This window comes from Petaurus breviceps, unplaced genomic scaffold, assembly GCF_028583685.1.
Source record: "Petaurus breviceps papuanus isolate PSGF00001 unplaced genomic scaffold, PetGlider_PUasm1.0 76, whole genome shotgun sequence".
NCBI classification, from domain to species: domain Eukaryota; kingdom Metazoa; phylum Chordata; class Mammalia; order Diprotodontia; family Petauridae; genus Petaurus; species Petaurus breviceps.
Genome location: NW_027186473.1, coordinates 56,022,472 through 56,047,379, shown reverse-complemented (window position 1 = coordinate 56,047,379; position 24,908 = coordinate 56,022,472). Strand labels below are relative to the sequence as shown.

The 24,908-nt window shown below is 39.6% G+C and overlaps 2 protein-coding genes across 17 annotated transcripts in view; one reads left to right on the top strand and one right to left on the bottom strand.

The window, feature by feature from the left end:
• FHIP1A (FHF complex subunit HOOK interacting protein 1A) overlaps positions 1–24,908 on the bottom strand; it is a 438,671-nt gene that overhangs the window by 310,909 nt on the left and 102,854 nt on the right. For 11 of the 16 annotated variants that reach the window (XM_069105531.1, XM_069105522.1, XM_069105516.1 and 8 more), the window contains one exon: positions 8,315–8,458. The exons of 2 other annotated variants lie outside the window; for them this stretch is intronic. The gene's annotated coding sequence lies outside the window, so the exon portion shown is untranslated. Of the gene's footprint in view, positions 1–8,314; positions 8,459–17,540; positions 17,598–24,908 lie in introns of all 16 variants that reach the window. 3 more of the 16 variants (XM_069105520.1, XM_069105518.1, XM_069105524.1) reach the window with 1 other exon arrangement.
• LOC138174834 (large ribosomal subunit protein eL43-like) lies at positions 14,584–16,925 on the top strand. Its single transcript, XM_069105066.1, has one exon. It carries the CDS (start codon positions 15,665–15,667, stop codon positions 15,941–15,943), a length of 279 nt encoding a protein of 92 aa, XP_068961167.1. The 5' UTR covers positions 14,584–15,664; the 3' UTR covers positions 15,944–16,925.

Below are 24,908 nucleotides of genomic sequence, written 5' to 3'. Positions count from 1 at the left end.
AAGCCCCTTTTGAAAACCAGGAAAGGTGGCAGACTCCAAAGGTCACCCTCGTGGTGCTGTTGGTGGCAGAGGTGGTAGGAGATGGGGAAAAAAACAGCCTAAGAATGACTTGATCCTAGGCTGCATCTATATATAAAGTCCCGTCATATTCTCGTCTTCCTTTACTGTTCAACATCATTCTGTGCTTCAGAAAAAAGGATGAGGTGTCCTTTGAAATACCACCTAATTTACCCATTTTTCTCAACAACCCTTTGGCTCTGTGGTTGAATCCTTTGAATATTGCCAGTTGAATTCTGGAATTATCAACTATTATTTACTCCCCAAAAAACTTTCAACAACTTGATTCTTTCATCATTTTGTAAAGAACTATATAGGAGAATGAGTGTTGGACTTGAAGTCAAGAGGACCTGGATTTCCTGCCTTTCATTTCAGAGCTATCTCTAAAAATGAAAACTGGTTTCTGTAGTCCCTTTTCAGCTCCAATTCCATGGCCCTAGGAGCCCCATATCACTAGTTAGACCCTTGCATTTCTTTGGCTACTTCCACCTTAGATAAATAGCTTGCTTTGCTTTTGTGAATACAAAAACCCTCCCTGGGCTTGGCCCTCTCCAGTTATCCTGATTAGTATCTGGACACTGGACCCAGAAGGCTCTGGAGGGGAAAATGAGGCTGGTGACCTTGCACAGCCCTCCCTCACTCAAATCCAAGTCAACTGCAAGTCCTGTCATCATCTCCCTGATTTCATGGTCCTCTTCAAGAATGAAGGACGAACCACAGCACAAACACACAACCTTCCTTCTAAGGCCCACCCACATTCACCCCTCGAAGAAAGGAGGGATACAGGAAAAGCTTATTTGGTACCTTTTCCACCCCAAAGCCATCATTCATTATATAGCACTGTCAACACAAAGAATGTTCTATGAGATTTAAACAGTTGTTACCAGAGATAAACAGTTGGTATAGACTGATCTTTGCACCGCCTAATCTGTATTTAATCTCTACTACTAATCTTACTTAGTAAACTCAAAGGTTCTTGATAAATATCTTATTTTTTCTTCCTCAGGCTGTCTTTTAGGCAAGCAAAGATAAAATGCTTTTTGCTCCTTTAATGCAGAGGGAGACATTAATGGCCCACGTCGGGGGTGAGGAGAGCTCATCCATCCACATCAGCATTGTCCCTGGTTGTGGTTATTAAGGAATAAGCCTTAAGTTTAGGGTTCTGATCAGAAAAAGAAATAATAATAAAGGTTAACATGACTTAAGCTTTCTTCCTCCAGAGTTGAGGCAAGAGTCTGGGGATGGGACAGCCTACTTTGTCCTCTAAATCCAAAACAAGGAATTGGTTCTCAAGGACTCTTTGCTATTTGGTGAAGTCACCTAATTTCTCTGGACTTGTAGTTTCCTTATCTGACTGGAAGATATGATGGGAATTGTTATTTTTGTCCTTTGTTCTCGAAGAGGTCCATGACATCAGGGAGGTGATGCTGTGACATGCAAGTCAACTTGAATTAAGTGAGGTCAGGCTGTGTAAAGCCACCAGCCTCACTTTCTTCTCTGGAGCCATCTGGATCCAGTGGTCAGATATAGATCAGGACGACTGGAGATGGGCTAGGATGCAGTGGGGGACCTTAGCCTTTTCAAGCTAAAGTCTTTAACAGGTCTCAGTTTGACTGAGGCAGCTCCCATTCACTGCTTAAGGCTTTATAAGAATGAGGCAGAGAATGGCCTCTTTATCTAATTTTTTTTTTTAATCGACTTGGGAGAGGAAGACCCACAGGGTTTCTGGCCAAAACAGAAACAATTTCGATTTACATTCACTCTGAGCCAACCAGGGCTCAACAATGACTGAGTAGGGTTTGGCCTGGGACCTACTGTTAGCCAATCAATGAGAGCCAGGGGGATTTGGTGTCTAAATCTATGATCTTATAAACTATTGGTTTGCCCCTTCAGATTGAGTTCTTAATGGCAATCTCTGTGGAATCCCTAGCTAGCTACTCATTTTGAATATGCTCTTGATGAGAGCTGATGGATAAAATGATGGATGACTACTTCAAGGAGAAGGAAAACAAAACTGTGGTGGGAAAGAAAGAGGTATAGATATCAAATGTAGATCAAATTTTACCATTGCTTCTAGAAGAAAGGCATATGAAATTGTAAGTGACCCACCCAAGTTGGCCCCTACCAACTTTTCCAATCTTAACCCCACCTTGAGTCCAACATAAATCATCTGTTCCAAGCAGAACAGTATCCACTATTCCAAGGGAAGGCTTTCAACACAAATCCATACTTCAAGGCTAGGCTTAAATTCTGCCTTTTCCATAAAGTTTTCTGGGACCATTCCAGTCCACAAGGATGTCTTCTCTCCTCCCCAGTCCTAGTTACTTAGTTTCCCACCCATTTGACATATTTTCATATTTTACCTCATATTGACATCTCATTCCCTTTTATTATGCACATGAACTAACCCTGAAACAAGTCACCTAGAATGATCACCCATGTCTATTCCAGCTCTAAAAATCAATCAATCTATGACCATTCAATGAAAAGATATTTACTGAACATCTATAACGGGGCAAGACCTTGTAGAGGAAGCCTTCTCCAATCCTCTTAATTCCCAGGCCTTATTCCTGTTAATTATTTCCTGTTTCTCCTTTCTTTGTACATACTCGTTTGCATGTTGGCCATTAAATATATTTAATAAATTCCTTGAGAGGAGAGACTGTCCTTTGCCTCTTTTTGTAACCCCAGCACTTAGCAAGGTATATGAAACATAGTAGACACTTAATAAGAGTTAATTGAATTGAATCGAAGACATTACACCAGGCACTTAGTGGGGTAGGGAGAGAAGAAGAGGGAATTTAAAAAATGAATGGTTGCTGCCCTAATTCAGTACCTAGACTAGTCTGAGGATAAAGCATATGCAAAAATAACAATAATGAACGGTAGAATATGAAAGTTAAATAAGATATAATGAGTGCCACTTTAAGTTCAGGAAAAGGAGAAATAACTATTTCGTTTTCGACATTCCTACTGACAAGAGAAGGGGCCTTACTCCATCCTCTCCTTTGCATACCTTTAAACAGAGGGTCATAGATCTAGAACTGAAAGTCACCCTGATGAGGTATGGGCTCTGGGAGCCCCCTTGAGCTCTCCTTCAATCTTTGAGGTAGGCTCTGGGAACCCACCCCTTGAACTCTGATTAAATCATCCTATTGAAGCATTTGCATGAGGCCATAAGCCTTACATTGTGACTAGGCCCAAACCTCAATTACTAGCCTAGCCCTCCCTTGTCCATCTACTTCCCACCCTTGAGCCTATCAAAATATCAATCCACCCTTGAACAGGCCTAGCCCACCATTGTCTGTAGTCTCCAGGCAGACTCCTTCCCACCTTTAATCACTCATTGGCCTCATTAACTCCTCCTGAAGACCCTCCCCAAACTCCTCCTCTAGACCACCCCTAGATTCCTCCCACAACCTTCTGTATATAAGACCCCATCTTGTCCCCATGTGAGTGAGAGCACCATAGAATGACCTAGCACAGACTTCAAAGATTCAAGGAGAGCTCAAGGGGGCTCCCAGAGGTCATTTAGTCCTCATCAACCCCAGAGGTCATTTAGTCCAACCCCCTTATTTTACAGATGAGGAAACTAAGGTCTAGAAAAGTTAAGTGATGTATCCAGAAGCACAAAGGCAGAGAGTGACAGTGCTAGGTTGAACTTTATTTTATTTGTAATACCAAGCCAAAACATGATTAATGCAATCCTTGCACCATGATGTTCATTATTCCAAAGTCCAGAAAAAATAAGCTATAATTAAATAGCCTCAACTCTTTTATTATTCTTTATGATTTTTATTTTCCTGTTGCTTTTCAAAGTGTAATACATTAACCAGGACTCAAGAAACTTGATTCTATTTCCAGAGATGCCAATAACTTGCTGTTTGACCTCAGGCAAGTCATAACTTCTCTGGAGCTCATTCCTCCCATGGACAAGGAAAAAAAAATGCATAAGAGGACTGGACTAGATGGTCCTTAGGATTCCCCCTGTTGTCAATATTCCATGATTCTGAGACATTTTTTGAAGGGACTGTATCAGATCTCAATGATTATATGAAATATTTTAAGTGTTAAGTGATAATAAGTAAAATGCAAATTAAAACAACGATGAGATTTCACCAGCGATCCACAGCAGCAAAGATAACAAAAGACATAAATGGTAAGTGGTGTTTTGGTGCCGTTTGGTTCTGGCAGGAAGGAGAGGCACTGTAGGAAGACAATACTGTAGGGAGAACAGTGATTGGTCTAAACAATCTCAGAAACTTTTTGTGGTTATACTTGAAAAGTCACTAAACTGTACATACTCCTTCGACCCAGAATACCACTACCTGTTATAGACTCCAAAGAAATGAAAGGCAGAAGGAAAGGCCCCATATATACAAATATTTATAACAGAACTTTTTGCAAATTACAAAGAACTAGAAAGAAAGCAGGTGTTTATTGATTAGGGAATGACTAAAGAAATGGAAGCATGTGAATGTCCTAAGTTACAATAATAATAATAATGATGAATAATAATAGCTAATAGGACTACATAATTTAACACTAGCAACTAGGTAATGCAGTGGATAGAGAGTTAGGCCTGAAGTCAGGAAAACTCATCTTCCTGAGTTCAAATCCGGCCTCAGACACTAGCTATGAGACCCTGCCTCACTTTACTCATCTGTAAAATGAGCTAGAGAAAGAAATGACAAATTGATTCAGTATCTTTGCCAAAAAAAACCAAAATGGGGCCACAAAAAAACAGATAAAACTGAAAAGACTAAACAACAATAACAACAAGCACCTACTATATGCCAGGCACTATGCCAAGTGCTTTCCAAGTATTATCTCATTTTCATCCTCACAACAATTTTGGGAGATAGATGCTATTATTATACCATTTTACAGATGAGGGAACTGAAAGAGAAGTTACATGACTTGCCCAAAGTCTCATAACGAGGAAGTATTCTGGGGGACAATCTCCAGTTGTCCTGATGTTTATCTTACCACTGGACCCAGATGGCTCTAGAGGAGAAAGTGAGGCAGGTGACTTTGCACAGCTCTGCCTCACTGAAATCCAATTCACTTGCAAGTCATGGCATCATCTTCCTGATGTCATGGTTCTCCTCAAGAATGAAGGACAATGGGGGTGGCTAGGTGGCGCAGTGAGTAAAGCACTGGCCCTGGAGTCAGGAGGACCCAAGTTCGGTTCTGGCCTCAGACACTGAACACCCACACAAAAAAACTAGCCGTGTAACCTTGGGCAAGTTACTTAACCCCAATTGCCCTCCAAAAGGAAAAAATAAAATAAAATAATAATGGACAATGAATAGGGCACTGGCCCTGGAGTCAGGAAGACCCAAGTTCAAATCCGGCCTTTGAAACTTAACACACACACACACACACACAAAACCTAGCCATGTGATCTTGGGCAAGTCACTTAACCCCAATTGCCCTCCAAAAAGCTAAAAAAAAAAAAAAGAAAAGAATGAAGGACAAGTAAGAACAACAAGAAGTATTCGAGGCTACATTTGAACTCAGATCTTCCTGACTCCTGGCTGGTGCTCTATCCACTGTGCCACCTAACATTTCCAGAAGAAATAACAAATATAAAGAATTCTTTATTCTATTCTGAGAAACTCAGGAAAACCTATCTGAACTGATACAGAATAAAATAAGGAAAACTAGGAGAATAATTTAAACAATGACCACAATAATTTAAAGGAAAAGAAAGCTAAAAGATTTTAATATTCTGAACAACCAAACATGACTTCAGAGGACTGGTGATAAAGTGTGCCTCTTGTGACAGTAATGTAAAAATGAAAAGCGCATCAATAAATCATTTAAAAAGGGAAAAAATATTTTTGCATCCTAGTGATAGAGCTAAGAATTAAATCCACAGGGTCACACAACTTAAAATAAGTTATCATATCATACAAAACAGTTTTTCCCTTCAGTATTGAACAAGTAATGATGTAGCATGCTGCCAAGATCCTTAAGGATAAAAACATAACTTATTTATGGTATAAAAAGTGTATAATAAATGATTTCTTATATGCACAAATCTGATATTCTCTAAAATTAATTTTTAAAAGCCTAGAGTGGAATACTCAAGCTAATGAAAGCCATTTCCCTTCTATAAACACCACTGCTCCTTATCAACTACCTTTCATCTGAGGATTACAAAGCCCGTTGTCATGAATCCCAGTGCCAATGAGACAAATGAAGGCTGCTTTGTTTGAAGCCAAATTCTACACAGTAGAGTTAAAATGGCCTGTGCCCAGTGTTCCATAAGTCAATTCGTGGAAATAAACATTTACTCTACACCTCCTCTGTGCTAGGTGTAGGAGAATAAAGACATACAAAGCTGCTTCTGCCCTAGAGGACCTCATGGTCTGCTGGGGCTGGGGGGAGATTGACAGCAAGAACTACAAAGTAGTAAGTCATTTCCAAAGGAAAAGCATTAAAAAAGAATAGAATCCAGAAAAAGGTAACACATAGAAGGCAGCAGCTAAACTATCCTATGAAGTGAGCTAGAGGGTCTAAGGCAAGGGTAGGAAACATATAGCCTCGAGGCCACATGTGGCCCTCTAGGTCTTCAAGTGCGGCCCTTTGAGTCAAGTTTTACAAAAGAAATCCTTTTATTAAGGGATACAAGGAGTAGAAGTGAGGAGGAAGCCTATCTAAGATATGGAGGACCATCTGTTCAAAGGCATCAAGGGTGGATGATGGGAATGGGCATAGATTAACTAGAAGATTGCTGAATAAAGAGTAATGAAATGAAATTCTAGATTCAGAGCTGGAATCGATAGGCATTAAATGCATTTAGTCTGACCTCAATTTTACAGATGAGGAAACTGAGGCCAAGGGTGCTTAAGTGATTTACCCAAGATCACCCAGGTGATAAGTACAGAGCTGGCATTTGAATCCACATCCAACACTCTTTCCATGGCACCAGACTGCCCATTCTGAAATAAAACTAGAAAGGGAGGTAGGATCCAGAATAGAAAGGCTTAAAATACCAGCCTGAGAATTTTGTATTTAAGCCTAGAGATGAGAGGGAGTTATAGTTTTTTAGGACCAATCAATGGACAAATAAATGCATCTGGGCACCTTAGACTTGAGCAAAATCTTGAGAATCGATTTATCAGCACATCTGACAAGTAGAGCCATTTAATAAAATTAGATATTTGGCACTTGGAAGGAACAATGAATCAAATCCATCTTTACTCAACAGAAATACATGTTTCCCATTTAGACAAGAAATCAAGATACCTATCAATTAAAAAATCTTTTTTCCTTTTTAAAAAGATCATTTATTTATTTGTTTGTTTGTTTATTTATTTATTTATTTTTGAGCGATTGGGGTTAAGTAACTTGCTCAAGCTTACAAGGCCAGTTATTTCTGGGTGTGATGCTAAGTATCAGAGACCAGATTCAATCCCAGGTCATCCCGACTCTGGGGCCGGTGCTCTTACTCGATGTGCTACCTGGCCACCTCTATTATTTATTTTTAACATTCTTTTCCTTTAAATTTTGAATTCCAGATTACCAACCTATTAAAGTCTTGAAACACTCATTCTCAATCTAACCTAATTATAAACAACTTGCCTAAAACTCTGATCCTTCGTGAATTCATTAGCATGCACAATGATGTATATTCATTCAAAGTACAATTAGGGAAAAAGAAAATTAAATTGAAGCCATTCCTCTACACCAGACTTGATCCAAATGGGATCTGGTAAATACTTAATGAAAGTATATGTGGAAACAAAATGAATGTTCATGGGTTGGGGAATGACTGAACAAATTGTGGATGTAGTAAAATACTAGTGTGCGATAAGAATGACGAATGTGAGGAATTTAGAGAAACATGTGAAGACATATGAACTGATACAGAGTGAAATTGGCAGAACATGAATAATATAACAAGAACTACAACAATGTAGAGAAGGGAACATTCAAAGGAAGCCAAATTCTGAGTAGTCATTAATGGTTGATCTTGTTGTATACCCAAGGACATATGATAATATATACCTCCCTTTCAGTATAGGGATGAAGGGACTACAAATGCAGAATATTGAACACCCTTTCATTTAGTTCTGCTTAATCCTATATACATATACACACACATATTTTTTTTTTAATAAACTGGAGGGGTTAGAATAGAAATAACTGAGATATACAAAGTCTCAATAAATTTTATTTAAAAGAAAAACTGCCCATCCCTGAGACCAAATAAAAATGAAGAATAACTTTTTTTTAAGTTTCTTACCTGTAATTGTTTTCTCTCATAAGAAGAGTCAATGTATTTCTGGGTTATATTTGCCTGCTTCACTCTATCACACAGTTCACCTCAAGAGATTTCTGGATCATCAGTCTCAACTGCTGGCAATTCCCTGGAGGGAACTTCCCAAGACTGTAGACAAGAAAAAGAAATACCCCTCAGACATTAACACAGATGAGCTACAAATTCCCCTCTTCCTCTTATCCATTCTCATTTAGCATTGAATAGGAGACACTCAGGAAGGATAGCTATCCTTGTTGCAAAAGGATAAATTATAAGGAATGGTTGGTGTTTAATTTAGGACTCTGGGCACCAGCCAAAGAGGGAGATTCCTGGCTGGAAGTAGGCAATGAGTCTCCCATCACATTAGGAGTGTGATAAGTAATTATCGATTTCTCAAAGCCAAAAAAAAAAAAAAAATCCTGCATTGTAACTGAGGAAAAAAAATCCTGGAACTACGTAGACCCACACAGGTGTTAATTTAATAACAATGCTGATAGAACATAAAGACAATATAGTATAACATAGAAAACAGTGAACCAAAGTCCTTTGTGATTCTCTTCTGAAAATGTGCAGTTCTGCCTGGAATATAACATAGGATAATTAATGTCAAGTTAGATTTGACCTATTCTGATACTGAAACCCAGAATGTACTAATAAGCATGAGCATGGAAAAACCTCTCTCTCCAGCCCTTTTGCCAGGCTCTATTCTCTCTATTTTAAATAACAGCCTCCTGAAATATCATAGGCCTAACTAGGGAAAAGGAGAGAGCTCATACCAACTGTCAACCTGAAATAAAAAAGACTACCCAAGTCACAACAAGGGTGTTTAATCAAGGCAAGGGAATTGAAATTCAGAGCACCTCACAGCACTGGAGTGCAGGAGTACCCAAAAGGGGTGGAAGGGGCAAGGTTTAAATACATTTCACCAAGAGGGAGTCTCAGGGAAGGCACAGCTTCTCAAAGGCAAAGCTTCTCTAAATTGTACAAAATAGCTGAAAATCCATAGAGAAGACTAGGGAGGCTTAGGGAATGGTAATATCTGGTCAGAACAGCGGGCTCTAGATGCAGCAATGGGGGACTTTAGAGAGAAACCACAAGACTGGTCCGAAGCTGCTCCAACCATAGGGTCAGGGTCAGGTAGGCCCTCTGATGGCTGCATTCAACACAATCAATATTGTCCATTCTATCCTATTATGCAACTTTAAGAAAGTATATTGAGGAAAGCAGAATTCAGTCTAGTAGAAATGACTCCCCAAGAGAGAAATGGGACTGGAGGATCCTTGGAGATCTGAAGGTCACTGTTAAAATGTTAAAGATAGGGGTGGCCAGGTGGCTCAGTGAGTAAGAGCACCGGTTCCAGTGTCGGGATGACCTGGGGATCAAATCTTGGCTCAGATACTCAGCACCACACCCAGAAATAACTGGCCATGTATTGAGCAAGTTATTTAACCCCGATTGCTTTAAAAAAAAAAAGAAAATGTTAAAGATACCTCAAAATACCACCCCCAAACATCAATAAACCTAAATCAAACCTAAGTTACAACCAGGCACAGATATCAAAAAAGTAAAAGCAAAAAAAAAAAACAACAACAACAAGCATTTGTACAGCCATCATTTAAACAGCTAACAATTTAATAGTTTGTAAGTGGATCCAAGAGACAGAAATCATGTTTTATTTGAAAATATATCTCCCAGAAGCTTAGATGAAACCTTAGTAGTTTTCACCATGCCCAATTTTAGAAGACAACAAAAAATCTTTCAGGGGAGACACAACTGAAACATGAAACACAGGAAAACAGTCACCTAGAGAGAAGAAAGGTCATGACGGGTGAAGGAGAAATATGGAGAGGCACAGCTAAAGACATGGAAGGTGGGTCAGATCTGATCCTGGCATGTGGAAAGCTACTATCAGGGGAAATTCACCCTAGCTATACCCAGTATCTGAAGGAACGCTGCATACCAGTAGCTGCTCCAAAACTCACAGGGAAGGACTGAGCAGAAGCTAGACACATTACTCTCAAGAATTCTAACAAATGACTATGTCTAAATGAATTATATCTTCCCAAGGGGTTAGGATGCCTGATTATTGAAAGGGATTATTGAAAACTCATTGGTTGCCTGGAAGGGATGGGGAAATGGCAGTCATCTGAGTATGGGTACACCACATACTACCTATCAAGTTCACTTCTTTTCCTAGTTTACCTTGCTTTAGGGTTTGCTCAAATGATGTATCATATTTCTGTGTCTCTAGTATATCAAGCAATAGGAAAAGTAACCAGTAGGGATTTATGATCTGTGGATGTGAACAGCTGATAACTCAATACAGCACTTTGAACACAAGAGGGAGCAAGTTGTTCCAGAGACATAAGGGGACCAGGATACAAGAACTTTACAGCCGATTCTCCCCACAACTCTGAGAGGGAAATATACATACTGTTATCACCATTTTATGTAAAAAGCCCTGAGCCCCAAAGACATTAAGTGACTTAACTAAAGTCACATAGCTCATTAGGGATCCAGTCAAAACCTGAACAGAAAAGGTAGGTTAAAACACACACACACACACACACACACACACACACACACACACACAAGAAAGCAAAGGAAGAGAACAAGGAACAACTTTAAAAGACAAAAACAGAAACTCAGAAAAAAAGATACCTGATCATCTTAGTGGCATTGGTACAGTAAAAAGAGATTGGGAGTCAGAAAACCTGGGTTCAAATCCGAACCTTACAACTTAATACTTGTATGACCTTATACAAATCACTTCACTTCTCTGGACTCCATTTTCTCATCTCTAAAATAAGGGGGTTGGAATAGACAACCTCTAAAGTCCCTTCCAGATCTAAATCTATGACCATAAGATCTTTATAAGTAAAAGAAGTACAATATAATTTCTGCAGAACTCCAAGTTTTTCAAAGCCCAATAATTTCATTTAACGCTTTGCATAGCAATATTATACTATAGGAAATGAATCTGGAAAGTCTCTTAGAAATACCTGTAAGGGGGCAGCTAGGTGGTACAGTGAACAGAGCACCAGCCCTGGAGTCAGGAAGACCTGAGTTCAAATTTGAGCTCAGACACTTAACACCAAAAAATTAGCCTTGGGCAAGTCACTTAACCCTAAATGCCCTCCAGAAAGAAAAAAATACCTGTAAGAATATTAACAAATGACTCGAATCTGCACACCTCTTCAAGGTTTATAAAGCACTTTATAAATATTATCTCATTTGATTGTCACAACAACCCAGGGAAGGAGATGCTATTATTCTTCCCATTTTACAGATGGGAAGAAAACCAAGGCAGACAGAGGTTAAATGCAACCAGATGTGATTTGTTTTGAATTATGGAAGATTTGCATATTCTTCTTCTTACAAGTTTTGTTTTGTTTTGTTTTTTTAAGTGAATTGGGAGCAGTATCACAGATTAAGAGAGAAGAGTAACACAAGGAGAAAACAGTGAAAAGCAATATAAGCAAATTAGATGCATTCAGGTGTATGACATCAATCTGAACCAGAAATGTGGAGGGAGAAAAAGCCTATAAGTTTCACACAAAACAAAAATCAAACGAGTTACATGTCTTCCTCCACCAACATGCCCCACCCCCAGTTATAAGCAAGCCTACATTCATTAGGCATCTACTAGGTGCTTAGCGTTATGACCTCATCTCAGACTGGTAAGTGTTAAGACCACAGAATTCTGGGCATTGAGTTTATCAGTAACAGATCCCTCCTTTCCCTGCAACCTCACATGAACAGTGTTAGCACCAAGCACCAGAAAAAAGAGTGCTGTTCAGCTCTCCAGGCTGCCTCTTAAGAATTACAAATTCCTTCTGCAAGCTTTTCAGGTGATTTCAAGTCTCCCTTCATTTTGCTGCTCGTGAATTATGAAAGGTCATCCCTAATTCATGAGAAATATTTTGCCCATCATCCTGCCCATTACACCATATATCCTCATCATATACTCTGTTTATAGGCACTCACACTCGCTCATAGACACCTTTACTCGGGTAATAAGGCATCGGTGGAGATTAGGAAGCCTTGTTGCCACACACCTATTGTGCCATCAAGATATTATCCCCAGCAGCAACACTTCATGACTTCAAAGGAAGCAGATTCCTTTGACAGCAATGCACAGAATGACACCCCACGCAAGGTTAAAAGGAATTCATGAAAAGTGAAAAGAGCTCTCCTTGGATGCACTGAGTCTTAATCATTCTCTTGGGTTATCATGTCATTTAAAAAAATATCTCCCCCTGCCAAAAAGCTAAAACACAGCCTTTAACAATTCATTTACACTAAAATTCCATCTCCTCCCACCTTCCATCTCTGTCCCTCCCTCCCTCCCACCCCAGGCAAATGCTTTCTTTTTAATAAAACATTCTACTTCCATCTCATAAAACTTGGTTTCCCAATGCTCAGCAGTGGCCCTGTCATATCCCTAACATCAATGGAGAAATTCAAATTCAGAGCTGAGTCTGTGTACTCATTTCCAGATGGCATATTTCAGATTACCTCAAGTAAGACCAACAAAAGCCCAGAGTTCAGAAATCTGCTAATTGGCAATGGGGGTGAGGGAGTGGGGGGTAGTGAATAGAGTAAAACGAGGAAAACCATGTTCTGTCCAAGGACAAGTCCTTTTAATGGCCACATGAACAAATTGTCCTCCTACTATGGGGAAAGACATAGTGTAAACAGCACAATATTTAATTCACAGTGCGATTATCTGATCAATGGCATATCAAACCAACTTGGGCTTTCACTATATTTGTAAGTAATCCTATAATGGCAGAGGAGGGGTATAAATGGGATTTCCCTGATTGGTTAACAAACATGGAGCTGAATAGAGGTTATTTATACCCAACTGCATTTTCAAAGTTGAGAGAACTGGACCAAAAATACATTTTCAATAATTCAAGTGAACAGAGAATGTAGTTTAGTAGAAAGAAGGCTAGATTTGGAGTTGGGGGCAAGGTGGAGGCTGAAGGAATCCTTTTTCTGTCACTTGACAAACTCTGTAATATTCACCAAGTCACTCCTCCCAGCTGGAATTGCTCTGGACTCCTTTCTAGTTCTAAATTTGATGTCTTATTAAGTGTCCACTACATTGAAAGCACTGTGCTAGACACAAAGGAAATAAATATAAAAGACAGCTGATCCCTACCCTCAAGCCTACCTATAAATTTGGCAAAACATCACGGACAGCTTAAACAGCCCCCAAATTTTCAATACTCTATTCTTTTACATTTGAATAGCACTTTAAGAATTACAAAGTGCATTACCTATATTATTGTATTTGTTCCTCACAACACTCTGAGGAAGATACTATTATTATACCCATTTCATAGATGAAGAAACTAAAGCTCAGAGATATTACAGGTGCTAAGTGTCTAGGGCAGGATTTGAACCTAGGTCTTCCTGAATCTAATCCAGGGCTCTATCCACTACAGTATTCTATATTAAAAATTCAACTAACACATTTTAAGTACTGTTCATATAGTTTGCTACCTGGAATTTCAGTCCAGGTAGCAAAGAGCTCAAAAACACCAAGACATTTAAAGGTTAACAAATTGGACCAACATCAACTAAAACAGCAATCTGCTGTTCCCACTGATACTCAGTTCCTCCAGCCACAAAAGACACTATTTATCATGTGAATTACCTCAAAATTCTTCTGGTGAAAAAAATGTGTGGGACAAAGGTACTTGAGACATGAACATCTGCCCCTCATCTCATTTAGTAGAGATGAATGGCAACCAGCATCACTGAACAAAAAGCACACAAGAACACATACTTGCAGGGTTCATATGAGTGTTGCTTTTAAATAAAGTGGTTGAAATAAGCCTTAGTCAATAGGAAGGCAGCAAACCAATCTCTGCAAAAGACTCAACCCTGAAGCTCCAGTGAGGTGCTCCTGAGGTCTGAAATAACCCAAAGAATGCTGGGACAAAGGCTGATCTTATTATCAGAGGCATATGGTACAGGAGATTCCATAAGACACATGAGTTTCTCAGGCTGGGAGAGGCAAGTCACTTAATGTGTTTTCTCTCCCTTAGGTGAAACTACACAGCATAGCATGGTGGAAAGAGTACCAGAGAAGCTAAACTTTTGCTTATAGGCAGAAAGGCGGTGTACTAGAGGTATAGAATGAGACATATATTGAAATTTTTAAAATTCATTTTTATTTTCTGTTCCAAATGCTCTCCCTTCCCTTTTCCCCTCCCTTTTTTAAACAGTTTTTCTTTTTTTTTAATTTTTAATTAATTTGTTTGTTTCCTTTTAGTTTACAGGATTCAATTCCACAATTCTTTGAGTTTCACATTTTGTCCCCCTCCCTCCCCTTCCCCCCATGGCGGCATATAGTCAAGTATAGGATCTGTAAATACTTTCACATTATACATTAGTCAGGTTATAAAGATGGATTGTATCAGATGGAATGAAAAATGGTAAAGAGGACATAAAACCAAACAAGAGAAGGAAAAAGATCAGGTATTTTGCTTCCACCTGGATATAAACTCAGTTCTTTCTAGTTCTTTCTCTGGATGCACATATTTCTCTCCATCATGAGTCTTTTGGGATTGACTTATATCACTGCATTGCTGAGAAGAGTCCAGTCTATCAAAGCTGGTCATCACACATACATTGTGTCTGTAATTGTGTACAAATTTCTCCTGGTTCTACTCTTCTCACTCAGCATCAGTTCTTTTAAGCCTCTCCAGGTAAATATGAAGACCGTCTGCTCCTCATTTCTTATAGCACAATAGTATTCAATAACATGCATATACCACAACTTGTTCAGCCATTCCCCAATGGATGGGCACCCCCTTAATTTCCAATTCTTTGCCACCACAAAAAGAGCTGCTATAAATTCCCCTCCCTTTTGAGAAGATAGGAAAACAAAACCCATTATAAATATGTATAGTCATGCAAAAGAAATTTCCTCATTAGCCACATTCAAAAAAAAAAGTAAGAAAAAGAAGAAAATACGATTCAATCTGTAATCTGTGTCTATCAGTTCTCTATCTGGAGGCAGATAGAATGTTTAATCATGAGTCCTTTGGAACTATGTTTGGCATTGGCTGATCAGAGTTCCTAAGTGTTTCAAAGTTGATTATTTTATAATCAATACAAAATAATTTAAATTATTGCTTTTACTCTACAAAATGTTCTGGTTCTGCTCATTTCATTTTGCATCAGTTCATGTAAGTCTTCCCAGGTTTTTCTGAAACCATCCCCTTCATTATTTCTTACAGCACAATAGTATTCCATCACAATCATATAAAATAATTTGTTCATCTTTCCTCTCCAAGCTCCAGCCACGGCACCACTAACATGGCTAAACGTACAAAGAAGGTTGGAATTGTTGGTAAATATGGAACACGTTGTGGTGCATCCCTCAGGAAAATGGTGAAGAAAATTGAAATTAGCCAGCATGCCAAGTATACCTGCTCCTTCTGTGTCAAGACCAAAATGAAGAGAAGGGCTGTGGGTATCTGGCACTGTGGATCTTGTATGAAAACAGTAGCTGGTGGTGCATGGACCTACAATACCACCTCTGCAGTCACAGTCAAATCTACCATCAGAAGACTGAAGGAATTGAAAGACCAGTAAAATCTTATCAAATATCTGTAGCCCATAGTCCCACAATAAATGGGTTAATTTGTTGAATAAAAATAAAAAAAATTTGTTCAGCCACTTGATGGGCATCCTCAGTTTCCAATTCTTTGATGATGCTCTTGATTGTTTTAAGGGAGAAATGACAACAAGTGACAAAAGTCTTCCTAACTGGTCTCCCTGCACTTAGTCTTTCCCTTTCTCCAATCCATCCTCCACATAGCTGCCATTTTGATATTCCTAAAGTACATGTCAGACCACGTCATTCCCCTGGCTCCAGAAGCTTCAGTGGCTCACCATCATCGTTAGGATAAACTATAAACTGCTCTATTTAGTATTTAAAGCCTTTCGCAGTCTAGCTATAGCCTGATTCCACATTACTACAAATCATGGACATTTTACTCCAACCAACTGGCCTATTTGCTGTTACCTGAAATCCCACATTGTACAGTCTAGTCCCTACATCTGATATGCTCTCCCTCCTCATGTCTGTCTCTTGGAAACCCTAACTTCCTTCAGGGCTCAGATGAAATGCTACCTCCTAAACTGCAGTGCCTAAGTGGTTAAAATCCATTTTAACCAAAGGATTTGATTCTTCAGTATGTCTAATTGAAGCATAGTAAACTCTCTCTAAGAATATGGTTGAAAATCTGAGGCTTAGCAGGTAAATTTGCCTCAGTTGTCTGAGGCAAAGGGAATTTAGCCACCTGCCTAAGGTCACACAGCTAGTAAATGACCAAAGTAGGATTTGAATGCATCTCTTTCTGATTTGAGTGAAAAGAGGAATTTTCCTAGAGTTAGGCAGATCACATCAAATGGCATACTCCATTCTGATGGAAGCAAGGGTGGAAGAGATGATTCAGTACTGGACTTGGAGTCAGGATACCTACATTTAAATCCCACCTCAGAAATTTACTAGTTGTGTGATCCTGGATAAGACTCTTAATAACTGAGTCTCTGTTCCCTAGTCTGGAAATGGGTATAAACAATACCTCTATGACCCAGCTCAAAGAGATGATATAAGGAAAGTCTTCTGCAAACATTAACACAATAAAGGAATGAGTTATTGATAAAAAGGCAATCTAAAAATAAAATTTCAATAAAAATCTCCTCTCGCTCATACTTTCCTTCTTGCTGCTTCTCTCAAGCAAACTTCAAAACTGAAACATAAACAAATCCTAATTACCCAACATAAATTGTGCTTATTGATTTTGAAAAGTTCTCATTCGAAGCCTATACTTTTTAAACCATGCAAGTATCTGACATTACAAGGCATCACATTTATGTCCAGCCCAGATGGGACACAATGAACCATGACTGGGTTACTCAGGCATGGCTAAATATTCTGAACCTATGAATTAAAAAGGTATGTATCACTTCCGCAAGAGCCTGCTCTCAAATTATAGGCTTCCGACTGTAAAACACTATAGTTAAGCAATAAAATGATTTCTGTGATAACAACTTGTCCTTCTAAACATTTCAACTGATTTGGCTTCTGTCCATAAGTATTCAAATTATAGTAAATCCTAACAGAGAGCATAGTGTAGAAGATGGAATTCTGACCTTTCATCAGGAAGAACAGTCCAAATCTTACCTCCAATGATAATTGCTGTGATCAGGTCAAGTCATTCCAACTCTCAAAGCCTGTTCCCTGATGTGGAAAATGGAAATAATCATAACTAACTACACAGGGCTATTTTGTGGTTCAGATGAGTTAATGACTGTAAAGCATTTTGCAGACTTTAAGGTACTTTATAAATATGGGTTACTATTATTTCTATTATTGCATTGTAATTAATTCAGCTATTTAAGCTGGAGGGATTCAATTTTCGTATCTATTTTGTGATACGTGTAAAAAAACAAAACAGAACAAAAATTCTTGTCCATTTCATACCTTCTCCAGGCCAAATAACATTATCAAGAGACTCTTGACAGGAGAGCCAACTCAAACACACCAGCCCCACACAGCCCAATTCAAGCTCTCTCCCTGGGAAAGACCAAAATAAGGACTCTACACAACGATACTTTGTAAGTCAATCAATTCCAGTTTTGTCTTCTAGTGTGAGCAAATCCTAGAGCTTGAAGATACCTTTCTAGCTCCTTTGAGTTTGGTGAGTTACCTTGACTCTCATCCAACAAGATGGGAGAAAGGAAAGCAGTCTTCCGTAAAGTCAGAAAAGTTTAGGAATGAACACTGGTCCTTCACAAAGCAAAAACTTGAGCACAGAAAAAAGACTTATGACCCTATGAATGTCTGCACTTTTTGTTGAATACTTCTTTAGCTTTTCTCCAGAGAGTTCTAATGTCTTGGAAAGACTTAAGAATACCGATCAATGCCATGACCTACCACAATTCACAAGGACTGAAGATGAAGCATACTACCTGGCTCCTAACTGGGAAGTGATGCATTCCAGATGCTGTGTGAGACATGCATTTTGGAACTTGGTCAATGTCCCTTAATCAATTATGTGCCTACTATGTACCAGGCATTGTGCTAAGTATATGGATTTCTTTTGCTTAGCTATGAAGTTTTTCTCTTTTTTTATTGAAAGTGATTGTGGGTAGGGAGAGACTAGTGGCGGTGCTGCCAAAGAAAATAAAAAAGAAAAGAGGGGTATTAAAACATTTTAAGTGCATAGAAGATAAAAGAGGGAAGTCTAGAGGAAGGCACAGACAAGCCTTGAAACTGTGTTGAATTTATTACCTTTTTTTAAAGCAAATTATACATTTAAAAATGGGTGTTCAAGGAGGACTAGTGCCTTGGGTGTGAGAGCTCACCAAGCCCTTTAGAGGGCTGCTCATACACCTTTGGTGTCTACCTGGCACTCAACTCTCACCTGTGGCTCCCAGAAGCTATAGCATGCACAGCAGCCACACTCAGATAAAACCATCTAGGCAGACAGGTTAAGCCAGGTTGAGGATAAACAACAGACCACAAACCCAACAGTGAGTTAGAGGAGTGTCTACCTCAAGCATGTGAAGACTTCCCAGAATGGAATGGGCGCATGAGAACAACTTGTTCCAAGGGCCATGAAGGCAGCTTAGAACTTAGAGCCTGAAAAATAAAAATAAAAAAGAACTTAAGAGCTTGGTCAGACATTAAAGATGCTAATAGCATCCACTGCATCCCAGGCCATCACCAGTCATTCTGACTTTTATCTTGCCACTGGACTTGGACTTCTCTGGAAGACAGAGACAACTGTGTGAAACTCTGCCTGACAAATCCAATTCCCACAAGATATCAATCACCCTGTGATGCCATTGGTCCTCTTTGGAAACAAAGGACAAAAGAACAAGGGCTCTACCTGCCTGGCCCCCTAGGATACTCTGAAACCAAATCAATGACTGATGAATCCCTGCCTGGACCCTCCATATCATGAGAAGATTTGGTCACACTGCTTACTCTCTACTACCAGCTCACCCTCTACCCTGCTCCACCTCTACTCTATCAAGGCTACCCTGGCTCCCTCCCCCAGCTCCTTCCAACTCCCTTTTATGTTTTGTCTTTCCCCTATTAAAATGTAAGCTCACTCAGAGTAGGGACAGTCTTGCTCTAACACAGTGCCTGGCACATGGGAAGCATGTAATAGATGCTCTATCACCCTGTTTTTTCATTCATTCATCATCTTTTTCACCCATAGTAACTCATAACCCAGTCTACTAAGCCAGAGAAATTTGGCTCTGTACGTGAGTGGAGGAAATACCTACACTGGATAAAATTAGGGAGGCTCTCAGTTAAAAAGAAGAGTTCTTGAAGAAATGATGAGCAAATGCACTTCCCTCTCTTAAGTGCAGAAGTGGGGATTATAGGGCTGGAACACTGCCTGACCCATCACACTTGGTTGATGTTCTCATTGGCTTTGCTGAATTGCCTTTTCTTTTTCTTTTTTTTCACTTTTTGTAACAAGAGCTAGATCTGAGTAAGGTGAGGGGGAGAGTATATTTGGGAATAATGGGAAAAGAAGAGATATCAATTTTTTAAATTAAGAAATTAACATTACTAAAGAAAATTACTTTAAGAAAAAGCTGTATGAAATAATTAAATTAGGTAAATTAAATAATTTTATGGTTGGAAGGGACCTTAAAGGTTATCAATTCCAACCCCACTTCTCAATGCAGCAATTCTCTAATGTGTCAAACAGATGGTCAATCAACAAACATATATTAAGTGCTGCTATGTCTGGGGTTGGGTTAGACACTAGAAACAGAAAGACAAAAACAAAAAACCAGCCAATAATTACTGTCTGAAAAGAGATTGTATTCAATACAGGATGCAGGTTGAGGAAGACAAGCAGCCATATAATCAAATCAATGCATAGCAAATACAAGGTAATGGGACTGGGGTTACTAACAGCTGGAGGGGGGTCATGAAAGACCTCATGTAGAAGAGACAGTGCTTGAGTCAGGCTCTGAAGAAAGACACAGGATTCTAAGAGGCAGGAGGGAGTGCATTCCAGGTATAGGGGACAGCCTGTGGAAAAACAGGGATTTGCAACAGAATGTTGCGGATGAGAAACAACAGGTTGTCCATTTTGCCCAGAATATTGATTGTGTGAAGGAAGAAATGTATAATAAACTCAGAAAAGTAAGGTAGAGGCAAGACTGTGAGGGGCTTTAAATACCAAACAGAGACATTTGCGTATTTTATCCTAAAGGCAATGGGGACTTTGCATTTTATCCTAAAGATTCAATATGAGTCAACAGTTTGGTAAGCCAAAAGAGTTAACAATATCCTGGGCTGCATGAGAGGAAGCAGGACTTCCAGAAATGATGAGAGAAGAGTCCTGCTGGACCCTACCCTGGTCAGCCCACATCTGGACTGCTGTGGATTTATTTCTGGGCATGCTATAGGAAAGACACTGACAAGATCAAGCACATCCAGTGAAGGGAAATGAGGTTACGCCTAAAGTTCATGCCAAACAAGGATCTAATGAAGGAATTAGACAGGTTCGGGCTGAACAATGGGAGACTGGGGGGGTGGGGAAGAAGAGCTGTCTTCAAGTGTCTACAGGATTGGCACATTGAAGAAAGAATCAACCTGTTTGGTTTGGCACCAGAGGGAAGAAACAGGAACTGTGGGTAAATATTTCAAAAGACAGATTTAAGCTAGGTGTCAAGTTAGTTGGTCAACAAGCACTTTTAAGCAAGTATCATTGAGTGCACTAGGAAAGGAAAAGTTCCTTAACAAAAATGAAGTGGGATATAAAGTTCCCCTTCATTAAAGATCTTTAACCAAAAGTTGAGTGGCCACTTGTCAGATATACTGTAGAAAGAAAGGATTGGGGGTGGCCAGGTAGCACAGCGGAGTAAGAGCACCGGCTTCAGTGTCTGGACGACCTGGGGATCGAATCTGGGCTCCATCACTTAGCACCCACCCAGAAACACCTGGCCATGTAACCTTGAGCAAGTTACTTAACCCCAATTGCTTAGGGACAGCCAGGTGGCTCAGCGAGTAAGAGCACCGGCTCCAGTGTCAGGACTGACCTGGGGATCAAATCCGGGAGCAGATACTTAGCACCACACCCAGAAATAACTGGCCGTGTAACCTTGAGCAAGTTACTTTTAACCCTGATTGCTTTTAAAAAAAAAAAAAAGAAAGAAAGAAAGGACTGTAGGTGGCACAATGGATAGAGTACTCGGTCTTCAATTAGGAAGACCTGAGTACAAATCCAGCCTCAGACCCTTACCAGCTGTGTGATCCTGGTCAAGTCACTTAACCTATGCTAGCCTCAGTCTTCTCATCTGTGAAATGGGAATAATAATAATAATAGCACCTACCTCCCAGAGTTGTTCTGAGGATCAAATGAGATAATATTTGTAAAGTACTTGGCAGAGTGCCTGCACACAGCAGGTGTTATATAAATGTTAGCTATTATTGTTGCTGTCATTACATTGCTGCTGTTGTTATTTCAGGTGTGGATTCAATTACAGCTCCTCAAAGTGATGGAATCCTAATAAAGCTGCCCCCAGCCCCAATATTCTAACTTTACCATAGGCCTGGCTGGGCCCCACTGAACAGCAGGCCCATTGTACCCCCTTCCTCCCCCCCCCCACCAATATCCTAACTTCTTCCTATATGCCTCACTGCTCACTGGAACAACAGGTGTGTCCTTGAACTCTTAGTTCCCACAGAAACAGTAGGTGTGTCCAAGTGATGGTGCTACTAACCTAGCTACTGCCTCTAGCTGGTTACTGCCCCCAGACCCATTCCCACAGAAACAGGTGTGTTGTTGTATTCAATCACAATCGCATCATCTATCTAGCCCAAGACAGGACCACAATACCCAACTATCTGTCATAACCAGACAGGACCACAATAGCTAGCCAGTTGGAGAGCAGAATGACCAGAATGTTTAACCACTGAACCATAAATGGGACCCTTCCTCCATCACCTAATCCCTTAACCAATCCCTCCTCCATTACCTAATCCCTTAACAAACTCCTCTTGCCTTTTTAACATTAATGATATTCCTCTATTCTATGTAAATTTCTGTTATGTAATTGCATCTTTACCCTATAAAAATCCATCTTGCTTTCTCTAAAGTTGCTGGTTCCTCTTTGAACTTAGCCCACTTCATGAGAGGCGTCAATCTCAATAAATACCTATACTTGGATTAGAGGTGGTCTGACTCTGAATTCTCTGAGATGGTTCCACCACAATACATCATGAAATTCCAACAGTTTTTGGGTGGGCAAAGCCCCCATCTCAACAGTTTTTAGTGTACCTGGGTTTAAACCACAACAAAAGGTTCCTTGCAAATCTAAAATTCTGTGATACTCAGTGTGTGATCAGTCAGCCTTTGCTTGCAGACCCCAATTAGGGGAAAACCCCTCTTTCACAAAGCAGTCCGTTCCTCTTTTGAAAAGCTCTAATTATTCGGTAGTTTTTCTTTACATCCTTTCTCTTTTCAACTTCTACCCTTTGCTCCTAGCTTTTCTCTCTTGGGGTCACATCAACAAAGTTTACCTAGCTCTTTCAATACATGAAGTAACAAGGTACCATGGAAAAAGCAATGAACTTAGAGTCACAGGACCTGAGTTTCAAATCCTGGTTCTATCACTTATTACCTATCCATGTGACCTTGAACAACTCAACCCATCTGGGGTTGGTTTTCTTTTTTTTAACAGAGTGTCTGGTACATAGCCAAGTGCTCAATAAATGCTTGTTGAATTGATTTGACTGGTCCTCAATTTCCTGTTCTATAAAATGAAGGGGTTGCCCAAGATCACCACAACAGTCCTTTCAGCTCTAGATCTATGCCTTCCACCAGCCTTCCCTCCTCCAGGCTCAACATTTCCCGGTTTCTTCTGCCTGTCTTCACATGATAAGGACTCAAAGCCCTTTCAGCACCCTGACAACCCCACAATGAACACTCTCCAGCTTGTCTCATCTTTTCTATAATGAAGACCTTCTGTGGTCTCTCCTATTCTATAAACCCCTAGAAGTAGATGTAATTGGGTAATAGGAGTCAAGGACAAGAATTTTTATAATACATTTTCTAGGTACAAATATCCCCTTTTGCAAAATACCCTAGCTAGAGGCTCAGGGGCTGGATCCTTGGTGTTCCTCAATGCCATTCATTACTGGCTGAATCCTAGACATAGTGTATTTGCAAAATAAGAGCAAATGAAACTGCCCTGCATAAATCCTCACCGAACTTGTGTATTTTTCTTCATTGGATGAAAAAGAAACCCTTGACCTGATTTAGGCACTGACCTCTGGCTTGTATACCAACAGAACTATACCACCACAGATTATTTAAATGCAGGGCACAGACCCAAGTTAATTTGTCATTTGGAGAAACTGCTATACTTTTATGATGGGTATTCATTTATGAGAAGCTCTTAACACAGTTTTCCTCTTAACCTTCTTCAATTTATTTTACATTGGTCACTCTTGGCCAGCAAACTTTTATGTAGCCTTTGAAGGCTGCATGATGTCAGTTCCAAGGGCAGTGGGTCTTTCCAGCCTCAAGACAGTCTAATGAAAATGAGGTGACCTGTTACCAGCAATCAATGACTTGTTGTTTTTCCAACTTGATATGCTGAAAAAGATGAACAGAGGGGTACTTTTCCATTACCAAAAATGAAGAAGACTAGAGAGGGAGGGTCACATTTTTCCTTTAACAGAGAATGATTTTTTTTAAATCCACAGACTTATCATGACCTATCTCTATTAGATATCAGCTTCTTCTCATACAAGACCAGTCTATGGCCATATGATCCTGATGAAATTTTTTTCTAAGTATACAGATTTATCTAGCAGCTAGAATGATTCAAACCTAAGTGAAATTATAAAACATTTTGCAATAATGGATGAAAGAGGAGAGAGCAGGTTTTGATTCACCTTGACCAATTCTCCTATTAGTCTTAAGGCCAACAACACTAGAATATTTCCCACTCATAGGATCTAGTTTTATTTAACTGATCAAACATTTATTAAAATAGCTACTTCATGAAAGACATTGTACTCAATGCTAAGAATTAGGGTAGGGGTAGGCAAGCAAGGGGGGAAGGTTCCCAGCATGGAAATTCTCTTCATTGATGCAGTCTGGCAAATATCTGGAACCCACAAAATATTAGAAAGCTGCCTGGAGCACTGAGAAGTTAAATGATTTGTTTATGGTTACACAGCTAGTATCAGAGGCAGGACTTAACCCAGCTCTTTCTGGCACAAAGACCCTCTTATCTACCAAGCCAGAGGTTCTTGGTCTTTTCTGTGTCAAAGACCCTTTTGACAGTCTAGAGAAGCCTATGGACCTCTTCTCAGAACAATTCAATATGTAAAATAAAATACATAGGATTACAAAGAAAATCAATTATATTGAAATACAGTTATAAAAAAATCCTTTTTAAATTCACAGACTCTCAGAGTAAGAAGCCCTTCAATGAGCTATGCTGCTGAAGATGTAAAAGGAAAAATAATTCCTGGCCTTCAAAAACTTTTATTCTACTGGAGTAA

Excerpts from the sequence above, each read along its gene's own strand:
- LOC138174834 (XM_069105066.1), top strand. The coding sequence starts at position 15,665 with ATGGCTAAACGTACAAAGAAGGTTGGAATTGTTGGTAAATATGGAACA.